At 39.0% G+C, this 22,334-nt stretch overlaps 1 protein-coding gene across 3 annotated transcripts in view; it reads left to right on the forward strand.

Moving 5' to 3' along the window:
* The window catches only part of EXOC2 (exocyst complex component 2), a 149,562-nt gene that overhangs the window by 19,707 nt on the left and 107,521 nt on the right, over positions 1-22,334 (forward strand). The window contains exons 1-4 of one of the 3 annotated variants that reach the window (XM_068670942.1): positions 1,082-1,219; positions 14,423-14,578; positions 18,806-18,982; positions 20,415-20,541. In XM_068670942.1, coding sequence (XP_068527043.1) covers positions 14,461-14,578; positions 18,806-18,982; positions 20,415-20,541 — 422 coding nt within the window. In that variant the 5' untranslated portion in view covers positions 1,082-1,219; positions 14,423-14,460. Of the gene's footprint in view, positions 1-1,081; positions 1,220-1,408; positions 2,277-14,422; positions 14,579-18,805; positions 18,983-20,414; positions 20,542-22,334 lie in introns of those variants that run through there. The other 2 variants (XM_068670944.1, XM_068670943.1) reach the window with 2 other exon arrangements.

Here is a 22,334-nt window from a genome sequence, read left to right on the forward strand (position 1 = left end):
GGTGCTCAAGTTCTTTGAGGTTTTATGAAAGATAATTTATTTTCCCACTAATGTCCCACTTTAGGTCTGGTTTGGCAAAACTGAGCAACTGATTCTCCCTTCTGTTTTCTCTCTCATTATTTTCCCTCTGCTTTCCATTAAGATTTCATCTGCACTTGGCTTTCGCAACCGAACTCCAAACAATCCCAGCAGAATGGGAAAAAAGACATCTCCTGTCCCTTTCCAAAAGGAAGAAGAGCCCCTGTTCAGAGGTGCCTTAGGTAGACAGATGGTTTGGTAAGATGTGTTCTGGCATTTTTGTTGGGAAACCAGGGCTGATTTGCATGACTGAGCTGTGGCTGCAATGCCCGCCCGCACACCATCTCCCGCGGCAGCTGTGTCCTGTTTCTGTCCAGTTCCACGGCGGTGCCGGAAAGCCACTGCCCGGGGGGTCGGGCTGCTGGGGAAAAAGAAACTTCCCCAAGAAAAGGACTTTCACAGGTTTTCCCCATCCACTTCTGAGGAAAATTTGGTCTCTTTTTGTACAGATGACCTGAAAAACCTTGCTATCGCCCCACACCCCACAGCAAGCCTGGTAGGTGAGGAAGCCCCAGCCCACCTGAGGGGTGGCAGGGGACAGTCCTACAGGGTCCCAGCTGCAGGTGTGTTTTATCCCACACATCTAATAGTGGCTTCCCAAATGGAAGCACGTAAATAATGTCGAGCCCTCTGCACCGTGGCCATGGGCTTGGTGTGGCAACACTTTGCGGGCACCACCACGGCTCTCCCCTGCAATGCAGGACACAGCTGGGGCTCCTGGCCAAAATCCGATGGGCCCGGCTGCCTGCCCCACAGGCACGGGGCTGCTCCCCCTCCCTCCACACACAGCCCACCATGACTGCCCACAGGCCGCCATGTTGCAGGTGCTGACGGTGGGTTTCTGCCCTGCATATGAGCACTGTGAGAAATCACGAAGCCTTTCAGTTTCATGACTGTTTATTGATTATTATTTGACGTTTTAACATTTATTTATGAGTGTGATTTCATGTCTCGACGCTGCCGTCGCCTCTGCCATGGAGCCCCTTTAAGGGGGCGGGCTCCCCTCGATCTCTCCGCGCTCCATCGACTCCCTCGGGCCGCGGCTGCCGCTGCCTGCGAGCGCCGGCCGCCGAGGCGCTGCTGGGAGCGGCGCGGCCCCAGGTGCCGGCTACAAAGGCGGCGGCGGCGGCGACGGTGGCCGGTGAGTGACACGGCGCGGCCTCGCGCTCCGCTCTGCCCCGCTCCGCGCTGCGCGGGGCCGGCTCCCGCCGGGGCAGCCCCGGCTCCTGCCCCCCCCCCCCCCCCCCCCCCTCCCCCTGGCCGCCATCTTAGGCCGCTCCCGCCCCGCCGGGGGCTGCGGGGCTGCGGCTGGGGAAGGGGCAGGGGCGCCAGGCGCTGTCCCCCCTTCCCTCTCCAGTAGCTTAACTGGGAGCCTGGGAGGGAGCTTGCACGGGCAAGGGGTGTCCCAGTGCCAGCGGGGAGCCTGCTGTCTTGCCCTGTTTCATAGCTTCGCTAATTAAACTATTAATTTTTGCTGCTCTCGGCTTGCTTCCTCTTTGTTATGTTTCAGCTTCAAGCCTTGTGCTCAAAAGCATTGAGTGGAAAGCCAGAGAGTATTAAGTCATTTAGCTCTGGCAGAACATCAGATGAAACCTAAATTATTAATACCCGTTCTTTATTACTTAAAATTGTAATCTCACTTTTACTTTCCATCGCTCCTTTTCTGATCATTCTCAAAACAAGAAGACACTTCCTTTGCTCCTTTAACGAGTTGCATGCATTTCACTGCCACAAACTGTCAAAAGCAATAAATAAATTTGTCAAACCAGTAAAAGAGCCTATTTATTTTGTTTCTTTCCGTGTTTCTTTCCTTGTTTCGTTTCTTTCCTCGTTTCTCTTTCTTTCCTAAACTGCAAACCAACAAGCTTGTCACTTAAATCAGGTCTGACTCCTTGCACTGTCTTCTGGCCACCTGAAGCTGAGCTCTGTAATTTTTAGCTCCCTGTTGCGGTGGTGTCGGTCACAGCTTGCCCTGACCCAGCACGAAGCAGCCAAAGGCAGGCCCTGCTGCTGCTTTTCCTTCCCGTGGATAGCTTAGTTTACGGTTTGTGTGATTTATGCCCACCCTCGGACAACAATGTTTTTATTTAGATGGGGTTTCTGGTGTCTTAAACGTCATGTTAAACGTTTTGGATGCAGTGATTTTCATCGTACTGGTGTGATTTATCTCTGTGAAAACGCTAATTTACATTTTAGTGGTAAGGCTTTTTTCATTGTGGAAAGCCTAACTTTTCTTAATATATGTCAGAGGTGAAAATGATTAATTATTTAACTGTTTAAAAGCATGTTAGTGATCAAACTTGTGCTTTTTTGTTGTTGTTGTTAACATAATATAAAGTTTCCTTGTGTTTTCATGGCCTTGGTTCAATAAGTTACATTTTTTTAGGCCCAATAATTCTTTTAATGCTGTATTTGCTTTGTCAGAAATTAGTGCTGAATAACAGTCCTACGTTAATGAGCATTTTTAGAATTCAGTGGAAATCCCTTCAGTTGTAGTCATGAACTTAAGGGGGGAAACAAACAAACAAAGAAACAAACAAACAAAACACTCAAATTCCTTTTTAATAAAATGTTCGATACCTTGCCTTTTAAGCAGCGGGTGGTGTTGTATGGAGAAGACATTTTATCTTTAATACAGAAGGTAATGCTCACTGAGTGTTTTTGGATTGTACAGTATTTGAATCTTACTGTGTTGAGTTGTAGGTTTTCCTGTGAATACAAGCAGCATTTTTTTCTGCCAGCCATTGAGAGTATTAGAGGCAAAAACAGATAATAAAGATGTTAAAATATATAATTCACCAGTATTTTTCCCAGAGTCCCATTAAAAAGGAACTGTATCCACTGATACAGTCCGTTCACTATTACGCTGCTCCTCACAGTGGAGCCGCACTAAAGGGGAATAAGTGGGGAGAGTAGAAAAGCCTCTGTTAGCGATGAAAACTTGAGATATGTTACGTTAGACTGTACTTAATTTTCTGTCAGCTACTGATATGGTTAGCTGTAAATCCAGTAGGTCTCAAGCACCGTACTTGAAAGTAATCGTCACACGTGAGTTACTTTAATTCTGTTCTTCTGGGCGTTTCTACTTCACCCCGAATCCACCTGAGGGAGGGGGAAAGCAGGGTAGGGAATGCTACCTTGATAGGATGGTGACAGAAGGCTGAATATAGAAGGTGGTTTTGAAAACATGGGTTTGGACAGCTACCGAAAGAAGATGTGATGTAAAATATAGTTTAGTACTCCAGGACAAAATGGGCCTCTGAAGCCCGGACGGGCTCTACCTGTGTGTATTCTGAACAGCTGTGCATTACTTTAATTATGCAAATAAACATCTTCAACAAAAGTAATCAATAGTCCTTCAGTTCAAATTCAAGGAAGCTGAAAACAATGCTTCCAAGACTACGTGCTACAGTGGATTTAGCTTCAGTGGGAGCTTTTCAGTATGAGTGGAATCTGCTGCTGTACTTACACGTAGGCTGAAGGTTTGAAATCTGAAAAGAGCTAAATGAATATCTTTTAGCAGAAGTCAGACACTAGTGCTTCAGCTTAACCTTTTGTCTTAGACCACCTACTTTCTATAAATTTGTATTATGCAGAATTGTCTTTCAGATTACTTTTCCCAAGGGAGGGAAATGGTGCTTGGTAACGGGGAAATTTTGTTTGTAAAGGTGCTTGTAGGATGAGGGGTGATTAGGCAGGGCAGCCACCTCAGATCGGTGTTTCATCTTTTGTACGGAACACAAAGATTAAAGTCTACGTTCACAACTTGCAAAGGATCAATTTAAACATAAAGCTGATAAAAGAATATTTTGTACCTTGACCTGAAAATGATTTTTAAGCGACAAAATTCCTGACAGTATTTCACTTCAAAAGCTGTTGGACTGATGCTTATCCTCCCAGTGTCACAAGTTGGGAGGGTGGGGGGAGCCTCATTTTTGTGATCTTCTGAAAAAAAAAAAAAAAAAAAAAAAACCTGAGGCAGTTTTCGCAGAAATTGAGTAGTAAGATAAGTGTCTGAAAATGAGAATTAATTGTGTGATTGGTAAGTTGTGTTTTTTGATTAGGGAAAGGTAAGCTAGGTATTTCATAATTAAAACAAAACTAAATCAAATGTCTCCTCTCCCCTCATGTTCTGTGCATGTGACGGTACCCTTTTTATGTTGTTTCAGAAGCATTTAGTGCTTTTTCTTCAGAAGGAAATTGACTTGTAGCTTTTTTTTTTTTTTTTTTGACACCAGTTGTTAATCAGTGCAGACGCTATGTTCAGTATTTTCAGTAGCAAATACTCTGATTGCACTCAGAGATGGGTGTGAAAGCCTGTGTTTCCTTTCTGTATTTGTTTGTTTTATTTTTAAGGAAAACAGTTCGGAGACACCAAGCCCCTCAAGGTCTGTTTTTCCCTTGACCATAAGGCAACAACAGACTGCTGAATTTTCGGTCAAATTTTCAAAGGCAGACCTGCAGCTATATTATGCGGAAGCCAGTGGAAACTGTCAGCGTAAAAGTGCCTGTGGATTAGATGACAATATAAATCAGTGATTTTTAGGTTACGTTCTGTATTTTATCTTTTACTCTATGAGTATGCCAAAGGTAGCCTTTACTCAGGAGTTCCCGTAAGGCATCTAAAAGTCTTTAGGAGTTTGAGAGTTAGGATTATGCTGAGCAAGAGTGCCTTTTAAATGGCAACTTTTTTATTGGAGTCAAACTGAATTTTTAAGCTAATCCTAAAACCTCTCAGTTAAAAAAAGAGATGGCTTTAAATGTTGTGTTTTCAAATTCTGAGAGCACGGTGGCACTTTGAACATCACTGTGTTTTTGACGCATATGCATTGCTTCTTGCTGGGAAACTGAACATTACTATTTTGGCACAGAGTTAAGGGGTTACATCGAAAGACGACGTGTTTTTCTCCTGTTTCCTTTTCATCAGCATGGAAGGCAGCGGAGCTCCTGTTTCCCGCAAAATAACTTCACTGCTCCGAAAGCATTCTAGTGCCGTACAGGAGACGGGATTTTAGGTGGAGGAGTGGAAATGGAGATTGAGAGTACGTGAGGTAGAAGCAGGCTGAAATATGTAATAAAATACCTGTGCATGCAGGCTCTCAGACAGGTACATGTGTTCGACTGTGTGAGTAGAGAAGGATGCTATTCAGCAGATGGCTTGGGTACTCTGCTGAGCAGGGACAGAGCGGGATGTCTGGGAGACAACATGAAAAATAGGGGAACCTCAGAAACAGAAGCGCACGTCCCATCATCTTTTAAATATTTTTTGAAGCAAAAGAAACTGCCAAAAAAAAGTCACATGGCAAACGTCAAATTTACTGTAGCAGTCCTAACTATAAGAGCACAAGGTAAATCTTCAGTGATGTGAACTGTGTAATTACAGTGGTTATATAGTGTTTTTATAAAGACTATTGTGTATAGTTACAGGGCTTAGGAAAAATCTGTGGTGTCTTGTTTCTTTTCTCTATTAAAAAAAAAATAAATCCCATCCCATTGGGATTTATTTAGTTTATTTTTTTGAACTTCTGAATCTTTTTGAATGCATTTGAGTAAACATATTTGAAAGTTTCTGATTCTGGCAGCATTGATTTCTAATTTCTGCCTATGAATAACGTAAGATAGATGATGAAGATATTCAGATTCTTTACCATTCTTCTGATAACTAAAATAATGCTCAGAAAATTATGAATAACTTTAGTAGCTCAGAAGAAAAGAGGGATGAATGGTTTAGCTCGAAGACAGTAAGGGGAATGACTTCTATATGAAGCAAACTTACTGAATTTTGGAGGTAGAAGCAGATGTAGGGAAACATGTGCTTTGAGAATTTAGAAATGAATGGGAGATTTATGGCCATCTGTGATATGGTTTTGTGTAAAGCTGAGTTGACTTTTTTCTCTATATATGTTTATATATATATATGTTTAAGGCTTTTCTTCACAACGTTGCTAGATTATAGTGATGTGTCACATAATAAATACAGAAGCTTTTAACAAGTAGATGTCTTAAATTCTGGGGAGTTGTAATGCAATTTATAACGAAAAGAGCGGAAATTTTGGGGAGAAACATCTGTGTTCGGGCTTTCTTGAATTACATTTTCTTCTGAGCTACTGCTCTTCTGTAGCCAACTTAGCATGACCGGAAGAGCAGACATTCAGAAAATCTAAATTGATTTGACTTGAGACTTGGTAATGCATAGGTGCTGTAACTGGCTCTAACAGCAAAAGTATTCATTCAGGAACTGGCATGGAACAGCATGTAGCACGTACTTAATAAATCGGAGGGATAATTTGTTTTCAGCGTGAAATTATAGAACTGTAAAGCTAATTGTTTTTGGAAATGTATTTCATAAGGTGATATTCTGAGGATTTTTTTCTTAAGGTTTTCTGCAATGAAAATGTCCGAATCCAGGTTAATAGGGCTAGTATTGACGTTTGGATTATTGTAGATTTTGCTGATTTTGTTTAATAGTGGCACGTGGAGATTGTTGTCGTTTAAGTAAATAGATTATTTTTTTGGAAAGAGGTGAAAATGTGGCTGTGGGTTCTGAGCTGTTAGAATATGTAAGTGGATTAAATTAAATATGTGTGGTGGTGAGTTTTGTGGATTAGATACGTGCATTTGTGGTGGCAGAGTGAAGGGAAAGGAAACGTTTCATCTTTAAAGAGTAGTGTTCATGTGGCTAATTCAGCTTTTTCTGTTTCAACAGGCAATATAAATGACCAATTAAATGATTTTCTGAACTAAAAGGAATGAGGGAATCCCCTCCCCAAGACTACCGTTTTAGAAGCCTCTGTTCATCGTAATATAGGCTAATCTTCTTTTAAAACTATTTTTAGAATTCAATATTGTTCCTTCTTGGTGACGGATCATAAGCTGAGTGTTACATGTAGGCTCATTCATTTCTCTCAGGTTGTTTATGGGATAGGATCCTAATGAACAAAATTTCGTTTTGAGATGTCTGTGGAAAAAATCAGCATTTTGACATCGTAACCATCGTATTGTTAAGTGGCCTTTGTGGGGAGTCCCTCCCTGAATAAATTGCCTATCACAATTCCTGAATTAAAAATACAGCAGTGTATAGGTGTGCTGGGTGTCGTAACTGATACGATGCTGTCATTTAATAGGTGCAGTGAAATGGATTTATACAGGTCTTGATTTTTTTTTTTTTGACACGTGATAGATAGAAGGTTAATTGATGTTAAATGGATGCTTTGTTAGACCTTTATCAGCTCCTAAACCAGTACAGGAGGAGTGCAAATCATTACTACAAAAGGCCAAGACCAGTGTGTTTTCTTAGTGAGGTTTATAGGTCTTTTTTTTTTTTTTTTAATATCCCTCCCTTCTTTCCCTCCTTCCCAACCGCACAAAACATAACCAGCTGTAATGATAGGAGGAGAGAGCAAGCAGCTTTTCTAAACACACACACGCACACACACAGACACACACACACAGACACACTCTCTTGCACTCCTGCCCCCTCTTTTTCCTCCCCATACCTCAGCAGAGTGACAGCTCCTAGATGTTGCGTGCGAGTGAGTTCAGCTGGTGCTGTGTGGTCTGGGTGTGTGGTCTCCAGCTCGACCGAGAGGCTGCTAACAGGGTGGATGAGAGAGAGCAACACTGTTTACTTTAATTTATTTCGGATGCCGGAACTGTGCCCGGAGTTTCTCCTGAGCTTGATTCCACAGTTAGCGGTGTCAATCCCTCGCAGCTGCGGCCCGGCCTGAAATATGCGCCGGGCTCCTCCACCCAGCGCCCTCCCAGCATCTGCCGTGGGTCCAGCCTTTTCATCCCCTGGGCCTCAGAAATGTGCATGGCATCGCCGAGTGCTCCCATCACTTTGCTTTCGCTGTGGCAAGACGTCCAGCTCGGGAGATGTACCCCTCTGGGTTAAGTAAAGCAGGAGCTGGGGATGAAGCGTGCAGGCAGAGCCACTGTGGAAACAAAGCGATTGCGCTCGGCGCTTGGCTATCTCCGAGCTAAAACCTCCAGCACGGGCTTGGTGACTGACTGGAACATTCAGTAGCCCTTCTAAATAGAGAAGGGTATCATATTATGTCATTTAATACTCTAAATCTTTTCTTTCTCGTCGCTTGCCCTCTCCGTCTCAAAACACGCACATCTTCCCAAGCAGGAATTGATTTTGGCATGGAGCGCTGTCCTGTAGGTTAACATGTTTGTCAGTGTTAATATGGGCTTGAATCAACATGCCGGATATGACAGACCAAGACAAATGAGGCTTTGTTATTTTCTGTGTGATGGTGAAATCACTCCCCCCCCCGCTTTTTTTTAACGTTTGTTCATCTTTTCAATATAAGTAGCTTAGTGGTGTTTTGAAGGGTTCCCCCCCAAAAAATGTAAGATTTGTGAGCACTTCTTGTTTAAATTGACAAGTCTTCTTTTATTATTTAAATAAACACGCGTAGATTCTTAATATCACTTGGAATTTCAGCATTGTTTAGCTTATTCACTTCCCAGTCTTTCCTGGCAGGCTCGCAGGAATGGACTTTGTATTATTAATGCAGTGTTGAAGGCTGTGGAAATTCTGGGGCACTGAAGATCTCCAGAGGGGTTAATAAATGTCAGTTATTTTCACAGTGCTGCTTTTTGAATGCTTTTAAATCTTAGTTTATGGAGATTGTCTGTCTGAATTTATATTGGTGGGAAGATAAAGCGCAGAAAAGGTTGCCGTGGTGTTTTTCATCATTTCGTAATGGTTTTGAATGCAAACATGTAGGAAACTTGTTGCGTTGTCGTCCTTCTTAGGGTCATTTGCCATATTGTTTTGGTCGTGCTGTTTAGTGTGTTGGACTCAGTGGACTCTTCGGGTTTTCTAGTGAAAACAAATTACTAGATTTATTTAATAGAAGCACAAGTTCGTGTACTTCAAAGTTAAAAGGCCGTCACCTAAGTTCTAGAAGCAGAGCATTTATTGTTTGTTTAAAAACGGGTGTTTCATAAATCTGTTCATTCAGAGCGCATTTAATGCTGTGATGTTAGTGTGGTAAGAGTTCCAAAACATACTGGTTTGTTTGCTTTTTTAAATTATTTTTTTATTTTTTGTAAGTAAACAACAACATCTCAGTCACACTGTGATTTGAGCATGGGAGATGCTTTCGTCGTTCCAGCTGTATCTGCCTCAAAACTTTTTAAAGGATATTCGGTCACCTTTATCATATAGGATCGAGAACAAATAAATATTTGGTACCTGAAGACTTTCATTCTATCTCATTTTAAGCTTGCATGCAGCTTAGACTTTCTTAGAGATGACAAATAGGCTTTTTCTTTCTTCCCTTCTTGACAACTTAGATTCCCTTTGCTAGATGACCATGGCACTTGCATTGACCTTGATGCTGTCTTCCTTCCAAAGAGTCTTTTAAGTTCAGTGTCTGTGACAAAGTACTGCTGAAACCTTTACTTAAATGAATTTTCAATCACAGGAACCAAGTTGCTCTCTTCCTTTAGAAGTCAGAAACACCTTTTTAAAACGTCTCAACTGCTAATTTTTTTTTTATTGGTGAAATTTATAAGGTGCATCTGGTTGTCACTCATTTTCTGAAGTTGCATGCCTTCATGGTGTTTGTAGTTTTACGTTGCCATTTGAGCATGCTGGCCAGTTTAGTATCCCTAAAGCCTGAGCTTTTGTCGTTCACTTATTTTGTATTTTGGTATTTCTTCCAGAGCAGTGAGCAGCACTCTGTGCTACAGAACAGTTCTGGTAGGCATTGGTGAGCTCCTTTTTCACTAAAAACTTCTTTTGTTTTTAAAGTGGCTTTAGAGAGTGGAGATGTCCCATCTTTAGCAAGCTTGCAATGTTCAGAACAGGCTGATTTTTTTTCTGAACCAAACCTTTGTGAGAGGACAGTTTATTTGAGCAGCTCATGTAAAGATGAAGATGATGTTTACGAAAGGCATTTTTTAAGATGGCTTTGTAGTAGGTGGTCTTTGCAGAGGCTTTCTAACTCCTTGCACTTCATAACAAGAATTATGACAGAATAATAGAGGGAATAATATGGGCAAGATCATGGGAGCAGTCAAACAGATGTCATCCGTGTTAAAACGTTGAGGAGCTATTGTGAGGAAATGAAGTTTAAAAAGAAATGGGCACAGCACAAGGGGGGAGACCTCTGTAAGTGTAGTGTAAAAGAAGATTGTCCATAGCAAAAAATTACTCTTGCTAACACTTCTTCAGTAAGTCTAGCTACTCAGAAGAAATGTAGAAAACTGTCTTTGTGCGATCTCCCCTACTCTGTATGAGAACTACTCTTTCAGTAGGAAGGAAGATTGATTTTTTTTTTTTTTATAGAATATATAAGGGCAATTATAGAACTGCAATCATAGTTCTTGATTAGACTACCTAACATATGATTTCTAACATATGAAACTAAAATGCGTTTTTTTTTTCAAGTTTTGCCTTAAAGATTTTTTCAAAAAATGAGAAACTTGCTTTTGGGTCACAGGAGTATGCAGTCTCTGCTTCCCAATAAGCAGTTCAGTCATTTTGACTATTGACACGTGAGACAAAAGAAGGAAGGAAAATATTCTCAGTGATCTCAAGGATTTGTTTGATCTCTGTAGCAAGGACAGATTCCATAGTGTCCACCATTTACTCTTTGAAATAAATGAAACCAATTGCTATTTAAAAAAATAAAATAAAATAAAATAAAATAAAATAAAATAATAGACCATCTCAGTACTGTAGTGCTTTGTAATGTGTTGAGATTTACTGTGGTTTTCTCATCCAGTGGGGTATTTTAAAACAATTCTGCAATAAGTATGGAAATAATTTAGAAGAAATACTAGACTTCAGGAGGCTCAGCATCTTTATTGCATTTATTCAGCTCATCATGAAGAGAGATATAATGCCAATTTCTGAAATCCGGAAAAATACGTTGTTATATTACTTTTGCGTTTTGGTGTTGATACAAGCCAATTACCTGTATGCCTAGGTATTTTGAACAAAATGATAGCTGCAACGCAAGGGAATCATGACATTAGGGGGAGGATGGAAATCAACCAAGTAATACCAAAATACCTTCAATTTTGCTTGTTTTCCTCAAGATTTTTCTCTTCATATTACCACTGAATTCTGGAAAGTGGCTTTTTTTTTTTTTTTTTTTTTACATCTGTGTTACTGATTAATCTTCTATATAAATTATTTAAAGACATTGCTCAAAAGTAAAAGGTGTTTTACATTGTGTCACCAATTCCTAGACATATGCTGCTTCCCAGGGAAGGTGACTAAGTGTGTATGTGGAGACACAGCCCCACTCTTTCTGTGTAGCTGTTGCATTTCTTTGACCTCTGTTCAGGGCGTGTGAAGAAATCTGCAAAGTCTATGTAGATAAGATCGTGAGGGATACGTGCAGTTTATTCTTGTTCTAGATAAATTTATGCACCTGATTCTTTTCTAATGCCTCTTTGCACATCACCCCAGAGGAGACCTGATATACTGAAAGGTCGGAGCTTCTGTGCCTGTGCAGCTTCTAATCGTATAGGAACAAACAAGACTTTCCCTGCATTTTCAGTTTCTGATTGCTCCAGGTAGGATTAGGGTTCAAAATGGGATCTGGGAAGCTTGTTTCTATTCTGCTGCCTGTTGTTTTGTTGGGTGATGCCTTGGTGATGTAGCAAAGAAAGCTTTGCATCCAGTACAGGTGGGTCAAGAGCTAGGCAAGCAGTGCAGCTCCAGGAGCAGGAGTCTTGGCAGCAGATCGGGACTGTTGTTTTCACCTCTGGCAAGGAAGCGCTTCAACAGTAGTTCAGGTGAGCTATCTGGACAAGAAGGATGGGGGTAAGGAAGAGGAGTTATCAAGGTGTCAGGATTTGAACACAGCATTGGGGTATTGGCCTTGTGGGCATAGAGGAGAAGGAGAGAAGGGCTCTGCACAGCCGTCTCTTTTGTATCTGGAGATTACTGTCAGCAGACTTCTTTGTAGTCTGCTGAGACTGTCCTGCAATGACATTTCAGCCACCAGGTTATAGACCATGTTCTTTGATGACTTCCATAAGTAGCTCCATGTTGGATATGAAAGGTTCCAGCATTTTACATACCAACTTACAAGAGGGTCCATGACACTGCATTGTTGAATTCCTTTTTCATCAGTTTCCTGCTTGCAAAAACCTGGGAAATTAATGTTATATTAAAAACATAATGTAATTTTTAGTGTTGTGAAGTCAACCACTCAGTTCTTCAGAGGTTTGCTGCTTAAAACAAAACAAAACACCTTGGTCCCAGATGCACATTCTGTGTGTTAATCGTGGACGCCTACCAGGCATCCTTCATGTACTGGGTATGGCCCACATGCAGCAACTTTCTAAGATTCTGCTTGTTCAACAGAAATCTCGGTCTTATTAATTGCACGCTCTTCTTCAATGGCAGTCTCAAAAATGTCTCTGAAAATACTAATTTTGTGGTATTCGTGGTGTCTCTGTGGTGTTACAGATCTGAGATGATTATTTACATATAGGTCTTGAATATTTTGGAGCATTGTGTAGCATTTCTTATGTTCAGTATGTGTTTCCTACTGATTTCAGGTGTGGCTGTGGGCCGTCAACCTCAGTTGAGAAACTGAGAAGAAAAAAATATTACTGTAAAGCTTTATTATAAGTGGTTTGCTGTGCATCTGTGGTATAGATAGAAACAGGATCCTGTTCCAGGGGCAGTACTACTTTATTACTACTTTAACCATGGGAGCTTCCTCTCCAGAGATATCTGCCTTTCTGATTTCTGTCTTCATTTTCAGTGTGCACCTTCAGAAAATGAAGAAAATATCCTGCTATGGGAGCTTTTCTTCCTCATGGAAGATCTATCCAGTAACTCTGAAAAGCTTGGTGAAGTTCTATATAAGCATAGCGTAAGCTCGTACAGCAAATGTATTTTGTCTATGCAAAAGTGGCAGAGACCAAGATAACTTTATTCATTTGGATATTTCCTAATTGCTTAGAAACTGCAAGTGTATAGTAGTTTATTATTTTTAAGGATGATTTGCAGAGTTTCTGGGTGTTGTGACTATTGCAAGTAAAAATAGGAAAATATGCTTTAATCCAAGGTAAAAATACATAAAATGTAATAAAAGATGTGTTGTGAAGCTTGACTTGTTCCATGTGTTTCTGACCAACCTGAACTTTTAAAGTTGTCTATGCTGAAGTGTTCTGTATGTGTAGCTAAGATTTTTTTAATAGTGAACTCTTTCATCATCCCTGGATTTTCTTAAAAATAAATCTTTTTTTGCCCATAGGTTATTTTTGTTTTTTACTTTCTCAGTGCAGATAAATTCATCTTAGAAATTGATTATAGATAACTTCATGGTACCAAATGAGATTTTTTTTTGTTTGTTTTATTTTTTTCACTTGGACTGTTAAGGATGCTGTTGTCTCAGTGGAAGAATTCAGAAGTGATGAAATGGAACAGGTGATACAAAGTTGATGCGTGGAAGTCCTTAAATGTTTTGCCTGTCTTAGGACTTCTGTAGGACCTGTATACCTGTGGGGAGGCTAGGCTGTATTTATAAGTTGTAAATGTGGAGAATTTGGGAACTAAGGTGCTTCTGTTTTTCCCTACCTGCTTCTTACAGTTGCAAAGCTGCACAAGGGGAAGTGCTAATAAGCAGTAGGAATTCATGATCAGTCTGATAATAAACTGAATTTAGGCTGCATGACATGGGTGCCATAGCGGTGTTTCTAATGCAATACTCTTATGGAAATGCTTTTTTGATAATTCTGTGTGCATTTGTTTATCTCTTGGGATATTATGTGCTTTATTGATGTTCTCTGCTGGTGTAGTGTCTGTAGTAATGTTTTAACTTTCTCAGATTGTCTAACTGGTGATGCTTAATACAAATTAGTGCTGGGGATTCCTCCCTATGAGAGTGTCTGTGCAAGTCAGTCAACTTTTGATGGGGAAAAAGCACAGCAAATGTGTAACCATAGTCCATTATTTTAGCGATTCTAAACTTTCAAGGGAGTGCAGTGATAGCTTTCTAATGGAAGACCAAAGAATTCTGATCTAAGTGATTTGGAGTCTATTAAGCATTTTGAGGATTTATGATTTTTATGAATTTATTTTTCCTTTTTATGAATTTTTCCTTTTTATGATTTTTATGAATTTATTTTTCCTTTTCAATTCAGAACTAGGGCTATACCTATTACAAAAAAATGTAAGTGTAGAGAAGGTGTAGGTATTCCTTATTGTTTGATAACTGTGGCAAAAAGGGCCTTGAGAGTGGTGTTTCACATGTATGTTCATATTTTTTCTCTATCATTTCAGAAGAAAAACCGGGTTTAAAATATTTTTTACATGATATAATATATTTTTTTAAAATTATTGTTTCTTTCTGAACAGATACAAGTATCTCAGTTTCCAGTAAATAAGTCGACATCATGTCTCGAGCACGGCAGCCCCCACTTGTAACTGGCATCTCTCCCAACGAGGGCATCTCATGGACAAAAGTGACAATTCGAGGAGAAAATTTGGGAACTGGGCCTACAGATCTCATAGGTAAGTTGAAAAGAAAGCTTAGTGCTTTTGAGACTGTAGGACATCACATTTGTAGAATGTCACATTTAGGATATGATGAGGGATGTGTTTCCTTTGCAAATAATATGGTGAAGTCAATGTTGCATGTTACGAGAAATGACCTTTTTCACAACTATGCACTTGAATCCCCAAGTCCACACCTAGCAAATCATACATACTCTGTTAGACAGCCTGTTAGCCTGACTCAGCATCCTGTGCCAAGCACTGGCTAAGAGTGAATGCCTGTGGGAGTGTACGAGAAGAGAATAGGTGTAATGCAACTCTCTCTTTTGCTACTTACGCAGGCATTAAGGTTTTACAGCAAGGGGACTATTCCATCAGGAGTGTTATTAGTGTATTGAGAAAGTCATTGAGCATTACTATTCTCTGAATTAGTGTAAAAGTCAATTAGTGCACCTGCAACAGTCTGTGACAAAGTGGATTCAGCAATTTAGCTACACGCATTGCGTGAAAAACCCTCACTTTCGCTGTTTTGATTTTAACATGTTAAATTCATTGGAAGTTACCGTCATAGGTCTTGCATCGGAAGAGGGAACAAGCAGTTTTCTTTGTGATTCTTCTGACTGTAGCAATCTCGACCACCATTGCTTTCAGTTGCTTCTTTTTCAGGCTAAGTAGTCCTAATATATTTAATTTCTCTGCCTGTATTTTTGACCCTTCTTCTTCCGCTTCAGTGAATCTTTTTCAGTTTAATTACTGATAGCTTGAGTTGGGTGAACAACATTTTGGATACATGCAGTCAATGTTCAGGATATGAATGCACTGTAGCATAATACTTTACTCTCGTTTGTGTTTGGTGTTTCTTTCATAGGCTTCTGTTTTCCATATAATTACCACTAAGCACCAAGCTGATTTTTTTTCATTTATTTGCCGACTGTAGTCCCATGATTTAATTCTCAAGGGTTAGTAGTCAGTTCAGGGCCTGTCATCTGTGAATTTAACATTGATTTTGCATGTGTGCATCATCTTTGTTCATTGAATTTCAGCTGCTGTTTTACAGCACCACTCAGTTTCATCAGTTCTGCATTTTGTTCTAGCTTTTACTGTTTTATGTTCCCAATAAATTCATATAATCAGGAAACTTTGTAACCTCTTTATCTAGTCATTTACAAATATAGTGAGCAGCAGAGCTCCCATCGCGTGCCCTGTGGAAATTTTCCTCAGTGAAGACACACCATTTGCTGTAGCCCTGTTTCTGTCTTTTAGCTAGCCTTTTATCCATTTGAGAATCATATCCAGTGAATGCTTAATATTCTTAAGGCTTTTGAGAAGGACTTTGTAAAATCTTTTTGAAACCCAAGCTAACTATAACTACTGGAATTTCCCATATTCCTTCTCTAAGTTAAGCATATGTGTACTTCAGCATTCATGCTAGAGACAATCTGTCTAATTTGTTGTGGAATCATGACTCCTCTGAAGTCCATTGGAATTTTGTTTGGCTTTGCTAGAAGCAATACTTCACTTCATGGCTGTAAACCAAGATTTCCAAATTCCATTCTTGGCCACCACAATGAACTTTATGGCCAAGCATAAGCTACTACAATTTTCCCCTTCGTTTCAATTTGCTGCCTCTTTTGGAGAGGAAGTAGTATTTTGCTGAGCTGCTAGACAAGATTGCGGTACGCTAAAGAATCTTTATTGAGAAATACTGAAAAACTGATAGTGTTATAGGTAAGTATATTTTTCTGTATTAGTATGGTTCATGGATCTCAATAACCTCATTAGTTCATTGGTATAATCTCTTTGTAAGTGATCAGTGCTAGGTTCTTGGAAGGAAGACATCTCCTGAACCGTGTCTCAGTATTACAGCTGATTGCTAAGGTTTTTGGGTTTTGTTTTTCTCAGAGTAACTCTTATAACATATAGCTGCTAATAGTCTGACGTTTTAAGGTTATAAAAAAGAGGGTTGCTGTATTTTTTCCCCCCTTAGCTCATTTGATTATCATCTTTTTCCAGTAAGTGACTAAGGCCCCAGACACGTAAAGATTTCTTTTCATGGTTAAATTAGGCATGTAAATAGTCCCTGTGACTTGAATGGAAATACTTGCAAAAGTGAGTCTTCGTAGGCATGCGATTTAAGCAAGTTTGAGTGAGGGTTTTACAAAGTTTATAATCTGCTACTTGAGATGCATTAAAGTAAAATGAAAAGCAAGAAACTATTTTTTTATATAAACGGAATATCACATAATAGGAGAATATGCCTTTTGGTTTCATTTAAAAGAGAGCCTTCTTGTAATCTATTTGTATCTTTGAAACTAAATAAACTTTTTATTTGTAACTCTATAGCTCATGGTACAAAAAGTCAAATCCAGGAGATGCACGCAACATTTATGCTCTCAAGGTTTAGTTTGTCTTCTAAGACATTTGCAGCTGTATTTTTGTAGGCATTGTAAAATTGTCGATTTATAAGCTTAGCCCAAATTGGAAAGTCTCATGAGAATTACTTGTGCCTATTTATTGAAATAGGCAGTGGATTGGACTCTCCAAAATACCCTATAAAAACTAGACCCCCAGTATGACATTCTCAAAGATCTTCATACCGTGCAGCAGATTAAAATTAAGTTTTACTGAAAGGGAAGTTCTTTCATTTTTGGAGGAAAAAAACAAAAAAAAAGTTTATTTTTACTATCTCCCTGAACATGATTTTTTTTTCCCCCCAGAAATTGTCTTGTGCCATTACTGTACTTAGTGAGGCATATAAAATGTTAATCAAAACTTTGGCATTTTTAAGATACAGATAAAGGTAGTTTCCCTCCATTTAAAAAGTGTTGGATTATGTGATCATGTTCTTCTGCTAGCTTTAGGAACCTCCAATGAGTAAAAAATAATTGATAAAAGGATCTTCAAAAAGATCCTAGTTATTGAAAAATTTCTACCCTACTAAATTGCTCAAGCTCAGGTGTTGATTTTAAAGTACTAATTTAAGTATGAACTCAGACCTTTTAAACTCTGGGGTGAAAACCTGTCCTTATGAATGATTTGGACAAACTCTGTCAGTCTTATTTTGTGCTGTAGTCTTTTTCTTCATCAGAGAGATGTCTAGCATAACAACAGAAAAGGCTTAGCATAGTCTAAGGTTAAAACATACGCATCATAAATGTGTGGGCTTTTTCCCCCTCTGAAAAATAAAAACTCTGGCCTATGTGAGAACAACCAAAATATTTTTTAATTTAAAATACTTTTGTTTGGTTGCTTTTGGTTTTGCCCCCTCTCCTCCTCCAGGCATTTTAACGAAACTTATCTACTGTCATTTCTCAAGGAAAATTACCTTCAGTTGTAATAGATTCAAGGCCTTTCTGGTTTTTATATTTTGGTTTTTGTTTTCAAAATAGGTTTTGGCAGGGAGTAAGGCATTTTTATGTCTGACAAAACCATGAAAACTGCCAAATTTGTCTGCTGTGTAATGTCAGAGGTTTAAATTGTGAGAAAAAGTAAGTGTGAAGCTTTGGTGCTGAGCCACATACGCTGACCCTTTTCTGTCTGTAAGTATTTGTTAAATTGGTCAGAGCTTTTTAGAAATTCAAAACAAAAGCCAAGCCAACAGGGGATGAACTGCTCTGCCTGACTAACTTATATTCCAGTACAGCCAACAGAATAGTACGGTCTTGTCAGTTTGAACATGAGGTAAAGTATTTCTAGGTAATAGAGGAACAAACTAATTTATTTAGTTAAGAGGAAACTAATGAAGTTGCTCTACGGATCAAATCTTTTAGGGGCTTTCCTGTATTAATACTATAGAAATTAGGATCTTGCTAGTTCCTCACAACAAGAAAACTCGAACTGGGAACGTTGAATTCTTTCAGATCTGAGAAAACGATCCGTCTGTTCCAGCATCCAGAGCCCTTATCTGGCCAGATTTATTGGTTAGTTGGTCAAATTAGTCTGACTGCCGGAGATACATGAAGCCCCAGGAAGCCTGACCTCATATTAAGGTGTAACTTGACTTGTAAGTGTTAAGAGGTGTTCTAAAATGATAAACACCAAACTAAATGCTAACACTAAATCAAACTCTAAAGCTGAAGGAACATCTGAAAAATATATTTGTGACTCTTGCTGTAGTTGCCAACACGGGACTGGAGAAGCATCATGGGTGGGTGTGTTTAAAATATGTGAAGCATCATAAACATATTTACCCTGAAGATAACTTTATTCATAGTAGGTTGTGTTGTTTTGTTTTGTTTTCCCCAGGTTTAACAATATGTGGGCACAACTGTCTGCTAACTGCCGAATGGATGTCTGCCAGTAAAATCGTGTGTCGAGTCGGACAGGCAAAAAATGACAAGGGAGATATTATTGTCACTACAAAGTCTGGCGGCAAAGGAACTTCAACTGTTTCCTTCAAACTGCTGAAGCCTGAAAAAATAGGTATTGTTCAAACTCAAAACTATTTTATTTGCTAAACAAACTTATGACTTAGTGACTTTAAATAAAATGTATGTTTAAAATGGATCCACCTCAGGACAGTCTTCAGTTGTCTAGAAAAAACATACTGTAATCAATACACCATGCAAATATGTATAAGTTTGTGGTAATTTGTGAAATTAATCCTGCTTTCTCAATATCCTGATAAAAGTCCTCAATGACTAATGAAGCGTCCCTTTTTATTTGTAAGCAGGAGCACTGAAATTCTAAAATTTTCAAAAAGTTCATAACATCCAGTAATTATTCATATTGCTTTGAAGCTTACTAGATAAATTCAAGATAAACCGGTTCGTAAGCTTTACACCTAAATCCTGAGCTGCCTGTTGATCTTTAAATGAAAGCTGAGTTCTTGATGCCATTTCTTATTTGTAATTCAAACCATCCTGCAAGATGGAAAGTATGAAGTATTTTTGGTGTGACGTTTAATCATCAAAATGATGTTGTCAAGCAGTCCAGGAACTCTGCTTTATCTAGAATCCAGCCTAAATTCATCCTCGATTTTAAGTGTTTCTCTCAGAACACCTCATTGATGAAGCTGGATTGTCATCTTTTATAAGATAGGGGTTCACACAAGAGTAACTATATTAGGCTTCTGCTCTCTGCAGTTCACTGAGAGTTAAATAAAGCCTATTTTCTTTCAGTCTGTGCTAGGATCTTACCAACAGAAAGAGGAAACATGAGAGAGTGGTGATGGTGAAGCTTTTGGTGGTGGAGAGGAAAATCAGTATTCAAAAAGAAAAAAACACACCAAAGTTTGGGAACTGGGTAATTTCTGACCTTGAGTATCTGATGGGTGAAAAGAAGGGGATGATGAAAACTATGACTGGCCACAATTTTGACCAGGGCCAAACAACCATTGTTTTTTACCTTTTTCTGTTGTCTGTGGTATAAAGCTTTGGAAACAAGGCCAGTCCTGTGTTCACTGAGATGTTAAGTCATCCATTTTGTCATGTGGCCAAAGTAGACTTACTTTTTTGTTAATGAGTGACACAGAAAAGGGATCTTTCCTAAATTATGCAAATAAGAAGACATCCAGGTCAATGCTGCTTTTGAAAGCAGTAGATGACAAGGCATGGACAGGTAGCAAAATGAAAAATACTAATACACTGTTATCAGGAAAATGCTCTTAATTTACCTGGACGTCTGCATACTCTAGGAGGTAATGTTTGATTTTCAGTCATTAATAACTTTTCAGTAGCTATAAAAAAATAAAAACATAATTGTATCCAGGTTGCTTTGTCATGTACCTTCCAATATATTACCTAGGCATGCATTTTACATTTATCAGGATTTTTCAAATTAATTCAGTATGTTAGAATTTGATAGTGCTGGACAGCTATTGTTGTTTTAAGGATATGTGCTTTGTTTTCTCTAGGTATCTTGGATCAGTCTGCTGTCTGGGTGGATGAAATGAACTATTATGACATGCGCACTGATAGGAATAAAGGGATTCCCCCCTTGTCTCTACGTCCAGCTAATCCGCTTGGTATTGAGATAGACAAGTGAGTACCAAATGCCTTTAATACACTTTTTTTTTTTTTGGCATTTTTCTCTATATATGCCTCTGTAAATTCCAGAAAAGTTTTTAATGGTTTATGAGACAGGGAGAGATTTAAAAAAAACATGCGTGTATTAGCTGATGGTATATTTGGGACTCAGAAGAGTTGATGAGCAACAATGTCCCGCTTCATAATCCATATTTTGGATCATCAATTAAAACTGTAGATAATCTAAAAGCCTGATATATTGAACTGCAGTGATGTTTAGTTACAAGGATTGGTAAATAACCTAAGGCTTTGGATTTATACATTGTAGTTATGGAATACTTACTGTTGCGTCTGAGTTTCATGGGGCTTTTAGGGATGTTTAGATTGCTATCTGTTGCTAAAATTGCACTGTAAAATGTGATTTATTATACCACAGCAACTGGTTTATTTTATTGAAATATTAATACTGTTTTCCAACCCACAGACTCCTTTACTTTTGTTCATAAGTATGGTGAACTTCATGACTTTTTTTTTCTGAAATAGAAACTTTCTAGTAAGTGATAAACAGAATCAGAGGGCTTAGAAAAAGACACTGTTAGGACTCTAGACCTGACCAGCTCATAGAAATAGCATCAAGATTATTAGTATTTCACTTGATAGAGATACGACCTCTACCAAAACCAAAATAGATTTAAAATTACACTGTTACTAAGGCTCTCGTCCTCTAAGTGGCCTGTTTATGAGGAGGAGGGAATCTGTGATTTCATTTATCTGTCTTCTCCTATGGTGGAGGCTGTGAATGATGTCAGAATAATTTCTTTTTCAGAAGGGTGGGGTAGTGTAATTGTGTACTTCTGTTGTAAGAAACTCCTGGTATAATTTTTGACGTCTGAGGTTTGCCAATGTCTCTATTAATAACTCTTTGTAATCTTATTCAAACACTGTCACTTACTACTTAACACAATAGACAAAATCTTCTATTTTGTTCTTAGTGACTGAGCTCAGTTGTCCCCAGACCTGTGTAATGCCTGAATCATGGCCCTTTTGAAATCTTGACAGTTAAAGATTTGAGTCTGAATTCGTGAAGCAGCATGGCAGACTCCACGAAGTTCAGGACACATGAATTTCTTGCTTTTTGTTCTTACGCTCATTTGTACCCAGTGGCAACAACCATGTGAAGAGATTCATAGTACTGAAGGCTAGGGAAATTGTTAAAATATTTGATCCAAAGTCTTCCCAGCCCAGTCTTTTTTTAAACTTCAGTTATTTTTGCATCAATCCAACAATTTGTGATTGTTTTATTGCTTTCTCAGAAGGTGTCCGGTCTTGATTTGAGGGCATCGCATTGAAGAAAATCCAGTGTCCATCATTAACCTTGTTCTGAGGGGAAATAGCCCTTTTTTCAAAATCTGTATAGGATTTATAGTGAATCTGTCATCATCTTCTAGACTCTGGTTATGTATTTCTTTCCTACTTGAAATACATATTTTTCTTTTCAAAGTGCTAAGTCATTTTTTTTCTAATAAGCTGAAGATGTTGTCTGTTGTCGTTCTCAACAGCCTCTTGGCCTAGCTTCTTACAGACGCTTCTTTCATCTCCTCTTATTTTACAGCCCTGTTAAAATGGGAACTCTAGAACTGGACAGTATTCCAGAGCCTTACGGGAAGGCTTCTTGTGTCTGCCCCCACCTTCTGTCCCCTGTTTGTAAATTCAAGAAATGAAATAATCCTTTTTTAACATAGTGCTACATGGGGAACTAGCAATGAAGTATTAGCTAATTCTCTGAAGTTGCTACTTCTGCTACTGTC

This window comes from Anas acuta, chromosome 2 (assembly GCF_963932015.1).
Source record: "Anas acuta chromosome 2, bAnaAcu1.1, whole genome shotgun sequence".
NCBI classification, from domain to species: Eukaryota; Metazoa; Chordata; class Aves; order Anseriformes; family Anatidae; genus Anas; species Anas acuta.